The 14,840-nt window shown below is 42.2% G+C and overlaps 1 protein-coding gene across 1 annotated transcript in view; it reads left to right on the top strand.

The window, feature by feature from the left end:
* LOC138982088 (dynein axonemal assembly factor 9-like) overlaps window positions 1-14,840 on the top strand; it is a 138,405-nt gene that overhangs the window by 7,943 nt on the left and 115,622 nt on the right. The window contains exons 7-13 of the mRNA XM_070355311.1: window positions 1,451-1,532; window positions 2,232-2,337; window positions 2,999-3,057; window positions 3,563-3,605; window positions 4,067-4,122; window positions 4,757-4,886; window positions 5,198-5,279. Coding sequence (XP_070211412.1) covers window positions 1,451-1,532; window positions 2,232-2,337; window positions 2,999-3,057; window positions 3,563-3,605; window positions 4,067-4,122; window positions 4,757-4,886; window positions 5,198-5,279 — 558 coding nt within the window. The remainder of the gene's footprint in view (window positions 1-1,450; window positions 1,533-2,231; window positions 2,338-2,998; window positions 3,058-3,562; window positions 3,606-4,066; window positions 4,123-4,756; window positions 4,887-5,197; window positions 5,280-14,840) is intronic.

The raw sequence follows: 14,840 nt of genomic DNA, 5'->3' as shown, positions 1-14,840 counted from the left end.
AAAATAAAACATTAAAACGTTCATAATAAACAATAGTAAACAAGAATTAAAAAAAAAAAAATAGACCGCCCATGCCGGGAATCGAACCCGGATCACTTTGGCCATAGACTCTCTCGTGCTCTCTGTCTCTCTTTCACCGAGACCAATAGTTTCTTTGCCGAGACCAAATCCACACCCGTCGGCTGTCTTGCAAATCATGCTTTTCTCGTCACTGCGTGACGTGTTCGGCTCAGCCGCCCAAAGTCTCCCCTTTAGGTCAGTGACTGGCTGTTCGCAAAGCGACCAGCCTCCCACCGCAAAAACTCCCACCGTTAAGAGTGGCTTTTGTGATTTATTTCGCATTTAGGTCCCAGGTAACATTATGAAGTTTTAATACGATCAATCGGACCTATTATCAAGTTAGTGTATCAACTTTTGAACGAACTGCGCCCAGTAGTTTCCCAGCAATAAGCTGTTAAGTCGAGACAGACAGACACACACACAATTAAAGTCTGTTGGACCCTAGTACTGCGTACTCGGGGATAAGTGGATACTGCTCTGCTTGCGGACCCGCTAGCATTCTTTTTGGCTTGTTTGGCGTGTTTGTTTGTGTTCATGTTTTGTGATTGTGTGCTCGCCAACAGAGTGAATGAATTATCCTGGCATTGAAAAGTTCTCTTGACTTGAGTTTGTAAGGTGTTATCTGTTAAAGCTATCTATCTTCATTTCAAATCGTTGAGGTAGTGTTAACATGGCGACCTCGACAAAACAATGAAAACCTTTGACGTTAGAAGATGGGGTAAGTGATAGAGAGAAGCAACAAAGGTGAAACCACGATTGGAATCGCAAAAAGTCTGGGAGTGAGAAAAAAAAAACCCACAGATTCAATCAAAAGTCAAAGACCAGGAGTCTATTTACAACAAATGGAGAAGTGGAGAAAGCATTGCCATTGACAGAAAACATTCTTATTCTTCTTATTCTGCGTTCCCGTTGCCATGCTACACTGTCAGGTTCGTTGACGTGACAAAGTTTGCAGTTCGCCGCAGGGACTCCGCTGGGTCCCACAGTTTCTTCTTTAGGTCGACCATCTCTGGCCAGAATTCACTTCTCGAGCCCGCAAAAGTTCGGCATGTCTCAGTGGAGAACATGCTATAGATCGAGTCTGCGTGCCTGTTCCACACGGGCATTCATTCGTGTGGGAGATTTTGATTCTGTACATGTGCGCTAGGAGCCGGAGAAAACATTCAAAAAGAAGTTGCCTCCCCTGTGATGAAAATCTATTTTCAGATTCCCCTTTTAAGACCCTTCCTTTTTACGACTGATTTTTCTGGACATTTTCAAGGTCGTTAGTGGGAGGGGGTCTTTATTGGGAATCTGAAAATAGATTTTACTGTATTATAGGCATGAAACATGTATTTACATGCACATTGTTCAAGTTTGTGATCAATAATTTGTTTGTTTTGCCCTTCAGATGTGTGTGATCAAAAGTTTGAGAAGATGCTGGTTGAGAAATGGCCTATCATCCAAGCTTTTGCACTTGAGGATTTTGGAGGGTATGTTGTCAAATTGAAAATAATTTTTTTTCTCTACTTTTCTGTGTTTCAGATATAATTGTTCAGGTCAAATAATGACTAAGGCAAAGACATTTATCATCGTTAAACTGAAAAAAGAGCGAGATGACTAATCTTTAATAGCATGCTAAAGTGGAAGTCAGTACAGATAAGCATTTTTATAATACTCAATTTTTGCAGGCATAATTTTAAAAACAAGTTGTCATCATTAATTGTATTGCCAAATAATGTTGTAAAGAAGAATGCTGTATTTAGGGCTGCAACACGCACATTTTTTTCCCCCACCATATTCCTTCAGGACTTACACAAAACTTCGCATTATTGAAAAGCTGTCCGCTCGTCTTCATGTTTGAACATAACCTTGCAGAGGTACTGCAGACATATCATAAATCAAGCTTTAAAAAAAAAAGTTTGTAGTTTTCACATTCACCATGCATGAGTTACGTGAAAATGTTTGCATGTTAACAGCGTTTCTGTGTTACACTGACAATTTCAGTAATGTGATGCACTGTTTGTAGAGAGGTTGATTTTCACCCTGAAGTTTGACATCGCTTAAATTTGAGTGTAGTTTTCAGTTTCACATAATTACTGTCTGCATGAATAATGTGAAAATTGCCACATATGATCAGCCTTTGTGTGTCAACCCTGTAAATCCAGTAATGCAATGCATTATTTGTACAGAGGTGGATTTTTCACCCTGAAGTTTGACATCGCTGACGTCAGCCCCCTGGTTCACCAGCTGCAGAGCTTCCAGGATCCGGTCACCATAGAGATCCTCACCACGGAGGTACATAACATCTCTCTGTCTCGGTCTTCTGCTTGTTTTCATGTGTGTCTGTCATGGTTGGGCAAATGGAATAAGGGTGGAAAGGAACTTGTCGCAAAAAAAACTGATACAGTGGACACCCCCCCCCCCCCTAATTAAGACCCTTTGATTTATGACTTCCTTTCTTTTAAAGACCTTTTTTTTCTGTTTCTAAAATCTGTCAGTTTACCTCCGTTTTAAGACTCCCTTATTTTGAAGACCTGTTTTCTCCTAGTTTTGTTAAGGTCTTATTGAGCATTGTCACAGTATCTGTCCCAAGTGCAAAAACTGTGATAAATGTAACAGGTGCCGAGCCCTGCTTCTCTGTTTGTCTTGTTCTTGCACTAGCTGTCTCCTCCCTGAATCCTACAGTGTAACAGTTTTCTGACAGTACAACAACAATGTTTCCTTTCACCCTTGGAGATTTTGATTTTATATTACATGTAGCTGAGTCATTAGCGACAGTGGAGAATCAATGAATTCAGAATATTTGATTTATTGCAAAAGCTTTGCTCTTGATTTGAAGCAAGCATTTGACTGGTTTTAACCAAGCTGATTTTTGTGGATGAAATTTAATTTTTATTTTATTTGAGTTTATGTTCTTTGTTCAGATGTAATTCTGAAGCTTTCTGTTTGTGTACAGAATCTGCCCATGTTGGAGCGTCAGTGGAAGACAATGTGTGACTGTGTGTCCATGGAAATGTAAGTCGTGCCAGTAAATGAAGTATATATATAGCGGAATGATACTTAGGAAAACCTAAAAATAAGTTTCAGACACCATGGAAAACCAGTCTAATTGGTCTCAGACTGCAGACTCATTTTTGGTCTTGATGAAAGAATACCAGTGGAATATATTTGTGAGATGCTTTTACATTTTATGTGCAACTGCATATTCAGAGTCTCAATTTATAGGCCATGGCAGATAGAGAGAAATGTTCTCATTATTATATATTATATGGACATACAACTTGTAGTTGAATTATTTCTTAAGAAAGGGGGAGCAATTTTGTCTCTATTATTTGGTCTATTTGAGAAATTACATTAATTCTTTCTATTTTTGTTGTCCTGTGCATAGTTGTCTTTTCCTTGACATCAGTGTCATGGATCAAATTACTGATCAGTTTGCTTTTCTTGGCAATTCAGATCAGCTAGTATGTTGATATGTCAATTAAAATATATAAAAATCATTGTTGGTTCCTTTTTACAGTGTCAAAAACAAAGGGGTACTGACTCACGAGAGAATATCAGAAGTAAGTATTATTTTCCCACCTCTTTAAGGTACTTGTGTTCCCAATTGCCTCTGGGTACATCAGTCATTCCTAGTTTTTTTCACAGGGGTGTTGCTGGGATTTATTTGGGGGGAGGGGGCAAATTTGCAGAAATGACCATAATAATTTTGGCAGCTGTCGTAAATTTGAGGTACATGTGTAGTCCTTGACATCACTTTTCCCCCACTGTGAAGAAGTTGGGCAGTTGTGCGGAAATGACAGCAAAGTTTTCAGCGATTTAAAATAAGTTTTGAAAGCCAACATCAAATGTTCTATGTGCTCACTACATTGAAAGAGGGACTTGTTCACCTTTGAGAATAATGGTATTCTTAAAAAGTCCACAAACTCACTTGAAGTTTTCTCATCAGCGCATGCAGCTAGCAGTACAGTTGCTGTTGTTCTCATTTGTGCTGCGCTTAACATTACTTTTTTTCTTTCCCCAGCCACTTTGTAGCTTCTTCCAGCATGGACGGGTCGGACACAGCAAACGCAGCTCAGGGTTAGTATGACTTGGAGCTTATGTTTGTGTTTATGGGTGACATAAAATAACATTTTCTGTGTAAACTTGGAGCTGAGAACACAGCTCACTTTGTACCTACCGTAGGTTGTTTTTGTTCTCCGGGTTAACCGGGTTATTTTCACACAATCAACAGATAAGCAAGAGACGAAAAGTTTATTAAAGTCCTTATCCCCCTTTGTGTGCGTACGCAAGCACAAGGCCAAGTGCGCACGAAAAAATACTGTAAGCCATATCAGAGTTCGGAGGGTTAAGTGAAACACAAAAATACCAAGCATGCATCTCCCTACATGGCGGGGTAAAAGCGCCCATACACATAAGAAGCCACTTGTGCCAAGAAAACGCAAGTGTACATGTATGGGAGGAAGAAGAAGACGAAAAAAACTGTTGTAATCAGAATATGTGTTCAGCCATTAAAATAATCCCCCTGTACGCTTTTTTTCAGATTCTGTAGATGATCACCCGCTGAGGAGCAAAGCGTGTGTTGTAATTTTTAGCTAAACTATAGATCTATATATTTTTTCAGATTGTATAGCCGCCTTCTCATGAAAAAATTCATGTAACAAAAAAAGCCTTTTAGAAAGCGTTATCATTTATCAACGAGCTTCTCTTGCAGAAATTGCAAGCTGCCCTACGTGCTGTTTGGGAAGAACACAGACAAGGCATGCATGACATCGGTGCAAGGAGGTTCTTCCCCTCCGCCCGGTGATCTGAAACTGCCTACCACCAGTGCTGCTGGACACATGGTAAGCTGTAGTAACCTTTTATGGTGATGGTGGCAGTAGTGGTGCATGGTGGTGTTGATTATGAGTGGAGTTGATTTGCATTTACTTGGTCGGTTTTTCAACTAGCGCATGTGCGCTCACACTCGTGCATGTGTGTGCTCACGTTTTGTGCGCATGCCTGTCTGCAAGTGTGTCCATGTGCATGCCTGTGTGTGTGTGTGAGTGTGTGAGCAGCCTCACAACAGAACGTGAAACCAAGTGCACCCCTTACACTAGCCAAAGTAGTAGCACTGCAAGAAACTCTCAAAATTAATCTTGCCTCTCATTTGCAGGTGTGTCAAGTGATGTCACCCCGCAGTCCTCTGACATGTACTAGGACCTATTTCCTGTCGCATCTCTTCAATGCTGTAACTGGTAAGTCTTGCATCATCTTGTTTCATCTCTGAGTTTAATGTTCATTCTTATCTTCTCATTCTTTGTCTGCTGTGTGGTTTTTTTGTTCACTTTAAAGACAGGTGGGTTGAGTTTAATGTTTTGTATTGTATTTCATTTAACATTCCAATCATTGTGAATGTTTTGTATTGTATTTCATTCAATCATTTCATTCATTGTAAGTGTTTTGTATTGTACTTTTTTGTGCATAGAATTTATTAACCTTTCTTGTTTTTGTTTTTTTGAGTGGTCAACTTCTTTGTATACCGTTTTTCTGTCTCCTGTCTGTCAATGTTATTGTCTTCATTGTCTTCTTGTGTTCTGATTTATTGTCGATTTTAATGAGGGGAACCTTGCTTTTGTGAATTTGCTTGTCGGGGTTATTTGTGTTGTCTGTTTGAATTTATAAACTCTACCTCATGTAAGATCAATTTGTTTTATGAATATGGTTGGGGATTAAATGGCGTTTTGAGTCATATGACCAGTTTGAACATAAACGGCCTCATCACAATGATCTGTACACAAACACATCTGCTTAGTTTTTCATGATGTGTAGTAGAGAATTACAGAGACTAGGAAATAGCTCATGGGGTTATATTTGCTTGTGTGGTTGATATGTCCGTCTGCCTTGCTTGATCAGCAAAACTGCTGGATATTGAGTGTTGTTTCTTTAGAGCCTCGTCATCAAGAAGTCACTCTGTACATGATTTAGTTTGTCTGTCTGCATGGTAGTCCTTTTCTCTTCAACTCATCCTCTGTCAAACTCTGAATTCCTAATCTCTTGCTACACCCACTTTTCTTGCTTTCAACCGTGCCTGTCTGTACATGCATATGTTGTTGTCTTATAATTGAGGGCGATAACTTCCCTTTGTTTCGTAGATGAAACCACTGATTTAGGGAGAAACATATTGTGTCTTAGATAAGTACTCAGAAGACAGACTGAAAGTGCAACTTTTTTTCTCCCTCCGCCCCTCCCCCCCCCCCCCCCCCCCCCCCCTCCCCCTTTACCGTGCAGCGTCTCTAGCCTATTGGCTTAGGAGACTCCGAATTAAGTTCCAAGAGATGAACCTGCATGATTGTGTCCGTGCCATACGTCTAGTCTCTTGGTTGTCTGTTGACATTTGCCCGATTTCTCCTTCTTTGGTTCCTGTGATTGGTGTGTCTGGTGTCTGATGGCTTTTGTTATGCATTTTGATACAAGGGCCAGCGCATCAGAAGAAAATTTACTAGGGTTGTTGGTTGATTTGGGGAAGGGTGTGGGTGTGGGGGTGGGTGGTGTGGCAGGGGGAATTGGAAGGAGAAATGAGATGGATGGCGCATGGCGTGTATCTCTGGATGCCTGTTAGTATGCATGATGTGCTTAGTTGTGTGTGTGTGTGTGCATGTGTGTGTGTGTGTGTGTGTGTGTGTGTGTGTGTGTGTGTGTGTGTGTGTGTGTGTCTGTCTGTCTGTCTGTCTGTCTGTCGCCATACACTGTGTGTGCCTCTGTACGTCTGCGGGCACTCAGGTTTCATTTTCACGCCCCCCTCCCCACCCTCTCACAAACCTTCCCCATTCTCTGCAATGTACGAGAATAAAACATCACTTACTGTGCCCGTCAGTTTCAACTCATCCTCTGTCAAACCCTGAATTCCTAACCTGGGCTCCACAGTCATGAAAGTTTCTTGCGGTTCAGCTGACCGACCATCATCGAAGAGAGTAGAGTTTGCTGTTTGTTAAATTGGCCATTGGATAGCTTCGATTTTTCCTCTACGAGTACACTGTAGGCAAGGCCATAAAGGGAGCCCAGCCTTGAGATTGCCATTCATCTCACCAATCAGATTAAAACCGTGTCCCCGTCGGGCAAAGAGACGGTTGTCTCTAGGGTACCGTATGTCATGTGTGGCAATTGTGTCCATCATTGAAACTCTGGGAATCTCTGTCTCTTGCTGCTGTGGCTGGCATGTCGTTTCTGGACGGATGGGAGGGCGGGAAATCTCAATGCAAACCATGGGAAGTGCTTTGGGGCATGTGAGAAAGGACTATTTGGATTGAGCTGGCTGTGGAGTATGAGTGAGTGGGAGTAGGGGAGGGTTGTGGAGTGGAGGGAAAGAGAGAGTTGTGTGTGTGTGTGTGTGTGTGTGTGTGTGCATTGTGTGTGTGTGTGTGTGCATTGTGTGTGTATGTGTGTGGGTGGGTGTGTGTGTGTGTCTGTCTCTGCATGTCTGTCTCTGTCTCTCTGTCTTTGTCTCTGTCTGTCTGTCTGTCTCTCTGTCTGTCTGTCTCTCTCTCTCTCTCTCTCTCTCTCTCTCTCTCTCTCTCTCTCTCTCTCTCTCTCTCTCTCTCTCTCTCTCGGTATGCTTCTCTGTCTGTCTCAGCACTAAGAACGCAGCACTGAACAGCAATTTCGATTAGCTTGTTTCACTTTATAATGTTCACATTCATGCAAAACATCCCTAATAGAATTTGGCCGCAACATTTGATGACAGTTACACCACAGCACTGCCCCCCAAGAATTGGGAGCCATCAACAGTTCTGGCATGATTTTCCTAATCTAACTTAACGCCTGGCATGCAGGGCATAATGTGTGGCTCGGTGGTTGAAGGTCGTGGTGGGCTGAAGAGCAGGGAGCAGTGTCAAACATTTCTGCATGCGATTTTCTCATTGGAATTTTTTGTCTTCCCATATTATGTGCAACGGAAAGGGAGAAAACAGCGGTGTGTGAATGGAAGGGAAGCAACTCTGGGGGTAGACAAGGGAGGTAGTAGTGAGCCAAGGGAGGCAACACTGGGACAAAGGAGTCAGTGGTAAGGGGGATAACTCAATGAGCAAAGGGAGGCAGCTTCGGTGCAATGTATACTGTTGACGGCAACGATAGAATGGGGTACATGCAATCGGGGTTGGCGCTGCTTGTATAAAATATCGACATTTTGCAGTATACCCTTCTTCTTCTTCTTCTTTTTCTTCTTCTTGTTCTTCTTCTTCTTCTTCTTCTTCTTCTTCTTCTTCTTCTTCTTCTTCTTCTTCTTCTTCTTCTTCTTCTTCTTCTTCTTCTTCTTGTTGTTGTTGTTCTTCTTCTTCTTCTTGTTGTTCTTGTTCTTCTTGTTCTTCTTGTTCTTGTTCTTGTTCTTGTTCTTCTTCTTCTTCTTCTTCTTCTTCTTCTTCTTCTTCTTCTTCTTGTTCTTGTTCTTCTTCTTCTTCTTCTTCTTCTTCTTCTTCTTCTTCTTCTTCTTCTTCTTCTTCTTCTTCTTCTTCTTCTTCTTCTTCTTCTTCTTCTTCTGTCGTGTCTGTCTGCCTTTTGTGTCTGTTTGTGCGTTTCTCTTTGACTGGAAGATCATTCTATCGGTGCTCTCTCTCTCTCTTTCTCTGTTTCTCTCTCTCTATCTCTCACTCTCTCTCTCTCTCTCTCTCTCCGAGTCTCTCTCTCTCTCTCTCTCCGAGTCTCTCTCTCTCTCTCTCTCTCTCTCCCTCCCTCTCTCTCTCCCTCTCCCCCTCTCTCTCTCTCCCTCTCTCTCTCCCCCTCTCTCTCTCTCCCCCCCCTCTCTCTCTCTATCGCTGTCTGTCTGTCTGTCTGTCTGGCTGTCTGTCTGTCTGTCTGTCTGTCTGTCTCTCTCTCTCTCTCTCTCTCTCTCTCTCTCTCTCTCTCACTCTCTCCCTCTCCCCATCTCCTCTCTCTGTGTCGACATGTCTCTTTCTGCCTGTATTTGTGTGTATCTCTAACTCTCTCTTCTCTGCCAGTCTATATTCCTGTCTGTCCGTCTGTCACTGTCTCTGTCTCCCTGTCTGTCTGTCTCTGTCAGTCTCTCTCTCCCGGCATTCCCTCTCTCGCTGTTGACATGTCACTTTCTCCCTGTCTCTGTGTCTATCTCTTACTCTCTCTTCTCTGTTAACCTATCTGCCTCTCACTCTTTCTGTCTCTGTATCTCTGTCTCCCTGTCTGTCTCTCCGTGTCTGTCTCCAAATCCCTCTCTTGCTCCCTACCCCCACAACCTCTACCTCTCTTTCTGTGCGCGTGGCTAGGCGCTTATTAGACCAATCAAGACACCCGGGGAAAGCCAAGGACCTCTGCGTTGCATGCAGCATCAGACCTCGCTATCGATCAGCAGGATAACAGCGGGGAAGGGAGATGGGATAAAATGTGAGGTGAGGTGAGGGAGGGAGGGGGGGAGGAGTTGTCTTTGTATCGTCCATTATGCTGTATCGACACGGAGCCCGTTTTTTGCTGTTTTACGGCAAACATTCTGGCAGAGAGTCTGTGTGGCTCATCATGTTGACTTTGCAGCAGAGGAAATGTTGCCAACGGTCTGTGTTTCACAAACAAAAACATGAAATCAGAATCTGATTTTTTTCCCCAGTTGATGTGATGTGAATTAAGGCGGGTTTCAAGAGCACAGCATGCGTATTTGTTGCGTTGTTTGTTTCTGTAATGGAGTGCAGGAATGTTCCAGAACATCCGTCATCATGTCACATTTTGGTGCATTTTTCTGATGACCTTAAGAACGTTTCAAGGTCAGACCTCTGTCAGAAATGGAATTAAAAAGAATGAAGAGGATGGGGGTTACGAGAGAGAGAGAGAGAGAGAGAGAGAGAGAGAGAGAGAGAGAGAGAGAGAGAGAGAGAGAGAGAGAGAGAGAGAGAGAGAGAGAGAGAGAGAGAGAGAGAGAGAGAGAGAGAGAGAGAGAGAGAGAGAGAGACAATCCTTTATTTTACAAGGGTTTCAAGAATAAGCATAGATATGCTTTTTTTGCATCTGGCCCTTGCCCTTAAGAGGGACTAGTTTACTACTAAACTACTACTAAAGACTCATTACATAAATACATAATTGTTAGGGCAAAAAACAAAAACATCAGTGTATGTACACAAAGCACATTATATTGAACCATTTTAATTCAAAATGATGTTTTCAAGAACAGGTGCAAAGCAGTAAAGAGCAATATGAAAGCAAATTCAGCATATTTTGCAACAATACAATAGCTCAGCAAAACAAAGGACATTGAGAGAAAGCATCACACATTTGTCAAAAATAAATGATAATTAGAAAATAAGCAACAGTATCCGAAGGGAACATACCAACCAGAAGAATGATGTGCTTATTAATTTCATTAAATGGGATGCATATTTGCTCCTAAAAGAATCCGTGCTGGTAGATTGCCTCATGACGTTCGGAAGAGCGTTCCAGAGGGTGCAGGCTACCTGAGTAAACTAGACTAGACTTTAAAAAAAAGTCTATCCTAGGAAGAGGAGTGTTACATTTCATTAAGTGGTGTGAACTCTTCAAAGAGAACTTTGAACAAATTGTTTCGGGTAGATTTCCAGAGATTATTTTATGCATCAGGATTCCTTTGTTATAAGTCATCCTTAACTTCAGAGGTAGGATCCCTAAGTGTATGTAATCTATGTAGAGAGAGAGAGAGAGAGAGAGAGAGAGAGAGAGAGAGAGAGAGAGAGAGAGAGAGAGAGAGAGAGAGAGAGAGAGAGAGAGAGAGAGAGAGAGAGAGAGAGAGAATTATGTCTATTATGGTAGTCTAGAACAGGGGGTACGTTTAGAGAGAGCGCTTTTACTGTTTGTCATTCCGGATAAAATCGAGTTCAGAGTTCTGTGTTGATTCCAAGGAGGGCAGAATAGAATGCACAATGTAGATATATATTGATCATGAACGAGAGGTTCTTACCGTCTCCGTGCACATACTTTTCGCGTCTTACTTTGCCATTGGCCTGGCCACTAAAAAGACGCCATTTGTATTATTGCTTCTTGTTATCGTTTATCTGAGACATTTGGCGGGATTGACATTCATGAAAAGCCAGGGCATCCCAGAAGACATTTATTGATTTCGGAAAGTGAGGAATGTTAGTTGAGTCTCGTGTGCTTTCTTTTCCGCATTTTTGTGTGTGTACAGAATTCTGGCGTCTTGGTTTGATATGAGACAAATATTGGTCAGTTTCTTTTTTATTTCGCTTTTGACAATCAAACCGGAGTATCTTGCTGTTGAGGTCTTGTAGGGGGTACTCAAGTCATAGAGCAGATTAAAATCGCTTATCCTTTATTTTTTATTTTATTATTTTTTTTTTTTACAGTTTTGGATATATCAGGATTTTATTGTGAAATACTGTTGTCACCCTATTCAGCGCCACCTTTATGCACTGAGTCATGTGGTAGATAATGAGGATGAGATTGGGAGACGGACACTTTGAATGTGTGTGTGTGTGTGAGTGCATGTGTGTGTGTGTGAGTGCATGTGTGTGTGTGTGTGTGTGTGTGTTCCCTCTGCGGAACACATTATTTCTGACGTGTCCTTCTGTGTGTCTGTACGATTTATTTTATTGTGAAGAATCTTTTGCTATCATGTACTAATCATTATCTCTAAGGGATGGGGAAAGCAATTTTTGTAAAACGAAAACGAAATAAATTTTCTACCCTTAACTTGTAATTTATAGGTCAATTCCTCATTTCTAGGCAGACAGGCTTAGTTCTGACAAAGTTCTTACGGATGACATTTCAATCATAAGCTCAAAAAAAGTTTGTATCGTCAATTTCAGACACTGTAATATGAAATTTAATTTGAAAACCAGCTATTTTGTCGGACAACTGCCTGGTTTGGTTTAGCCACAGGAGGATGGCTATTATAAAGCCTGGACGTTGTCAGACCCTTGTCTTTGAAGCTGATCTGCCCACCTTTTTTAGCTGTTAAATTATTGATTTCCAAGGCCACGTTTTGTGTGGTTAAATAAAATATTGATTTCTTGTCCGAGTTCCGTGTGGTGATATGTTTATCTCCTTTCTGTGGTTAATGTGTGTGTGTGTGTGTGTGTGTGTGTGTGTGTGTGTGTGTGTGTGTGTGTGTGTGTGTGTGTGTGTGTGTGTGTGTTAGGTCGCCATGTACTGAGTTTAAGATTGCAGGAGCAGCATTTGTCAAATATTTCTAAACTTATCAACAGTCATCGACTTAGTACAGGATATCAGAAGTTTTTTTTAAACATTCTTTTTTTGTTTGTGTTTGTGCAACACTGATGCAGGGGTAAAAAGCAGTTGAGTAAAAGCAAGAACGACAAAGAATCTACAGAATCAACGACGGTCGCTGTCAGGTCGCTTTTAGCTCGCCATTTGCTGAGCTCAGTCTGCATCACTCAGAATATTTACCACTCTCTTGTCGATTTCCGTGCAGGGTTTTTGCAGGGCGAAATCCGCAATGGAGATGGGGCAACATAACTATTGTGATGACTTTCGCCCGAGGTCGACATATACCGAGTTTAAAATTTAATTTCATGCAACTCTGCTGCAGGGGGGGGGGGGGGAGGGAGTATACGCAGGTTAGAAAAAGCAAGAAAGACAAAGAAAAGCGACAGGAAACGACAAATTCATAGACGGTCGCTTTGAGTCCACCCTTAGGTCGCAATCTGATGAACTCAGAATATCAGCAGACTATTTTCCATCCTTTTGTCCATATTTATGCACCACTACTGCCGGGGGCGAAATACGCGGTTGAGAAAACACGAAAAAAAAAGAAAAAAAGAAAGGCCAAATAAAAGACAACACAAAAACAGCACGGATTCGTATACGGGCGCCTTCAGGCTGCCATCTGCTGAGTACAGGATTGCATCAAAATGTCGTCCATTAGATTTTTTGGTGCTATGCTCGCTGCAGGGGGAAAGTAAAATGCATGGAATTAGAGGCAGTGGAAAAGGAGGGATGACGCTCTCAGATTCACCAGCCTCTTAGATGAGTTGCTGCTTTTGGAGTCCGGCAGCGGTAGAGACGCTAAAACGAGAGGAAGCAGGGAGAAAAAGTAGGAAGGAAATAAGGAAAGTACAGAGGCGACGAGGGAGAGGGGAAGAGAGGGGTGAAGACGAAGGGAAAGGACTTGAAAGGAGGACATAGAAGATCTAGCCGGATTGTGTCTGTTCACGAGGATACGGGTAGTAGTGTGGGGGTGGGGGTGAACTCATCTGGGCTGTCACTTCAAAGAATTCTCATGTCTCCTTCTTCGGTGGTAAAATCGAAGCGAACGAAATCCTACAGTATTTTGTCCAGTTGCACTTATCTATGAAGCTTGTGGCCCGGCCTGGCCTGTACTTAAAGAAACTAACGACAGGCATGAAGCAGAGTGTGGATCTTTTCATTTTCCTCCCGTCCCAAGCCTTAGATGTTTTGTCATCCGTTGTTTTTGCACTGAGATCGCTGTGTACAACCAAACAGAAAATTCCGGCTGACAAAAAAGAGCCATAGGCATTTTGTATCTCCCTTTTTCTACTTGCATCTCGCTTTTCTCATGACCCATGGCCCGCACCATGTGGCTGTTGTCCGACGAGGTATGCATGCTCTTCGCAACACTCTGGTGACCGTACCACGGCAGTGAGGGCAAACAGCAGATGATGGCTCACAATGGCGCGGTACATTTTACCCTGGAATCGGGAAGCAATGTTCGGTATAGAACTATCTCCATCTCTCTGCTCATTTTAGGCTCGAATGGGCGCACCCCACCCCCCGCCCCTTATGCCCTACACCTCTCTTCAACCGTGCCCCCAACACCATATATTCACTCACACTCTCTGCAAGTGACACTACCTTGGACAAGAAATGAACCATTATCCCCAAACAGGATTCCCCATGTTATGTCTGTCAACTTCACCATATTTCTGCGAAAAACTGAATCTGACAACGCGCATTGCTTTTTTAAAATGTGTATTTTAAATATTTTGTCAAGTGTACGGAATGTTCGCATGGAATAGAAGAATGGAGAACGTACAAAAGCAAAGAACGTTGTGAAAGGCACAGGGTTGTACTTTGCTGTCAAACGTGTGAGCCAGGACCACCATCACAATACCACAAGCATTGGTCACAAGCAAGCAAGCAAGCAATACAGACAAGACAGACAGACCAACAGACAGACATGAAGAAAGGAGGGAGAAAAGGGAGCGTGTCTCGTTTTAGCTGCAATAAATGTTCGGTCCGTGCTTTTGTGCGCGTTCGCGTATTGTTTTAACTAAGAACGAACGAACGAACGAACGAACGAAAGCAAGCAAGCAAGCAAGCAAGCAAGCAAGCAAGCAAGCAAGAAAGCAAGAAAGAAAGAAAGAAAGACAGAAGGAAAGAAAGAAAGAAACCCACAGCATTGTAATTTGTAGTAGATATGCATTCTTAGACCCTCAGGGGCATTTTGTCCCTTCTCGTTCATTATTTCTCCTTTTTCTTAAAGAATATTGATCATGCATGTATTGAGAGGTTGTTATTTTCAAGGACTTGTATCCCTCCAGCTAAGTTGGACAGCATCTTAAAAAGGCACTTTGCACTACCTATCTTGAAAACAAAAATATGTTGAAAACGATGAAAACAACAACGACAACAAAATAACGAAGACACATGTAGAGTACTTTCTTTTTTTCTTTCTTTGATTTCTTCCAAAGAGAAATAAATAGCATTGCTCCAAGGTATTTCACTTTATATCGTCGTTTCCATGATAATGAGCTTCTATGGCAGTTTTTGTCCGAGGTTTAAGTTTTTATTTCCCTTTCTTCTGATAATGTTTTGCAGTAAGGGGACAGCGATGGAACTTTCGACAGAAATAA

The sequence above is a fragment of the Littorina saxatilis genome, linkage group LG12 (genome assembly GCF_037325665.1).
Source record: "Littorina saxatilis isolate snail1 linkage group LG12, US_GU_Lsax_2.0, whole genome shotgun sequence".
NCBI lineage: Eukaryota > Metazoa > Mollusca > Gastropoda > Littorinimorpha > Littorinidae > Littorina > Littorina saxatilis.
Note: the sequence above shows the minus strand (reverse complement) of the source record. Positions and strands in the feature narration are given on the sequence as shown.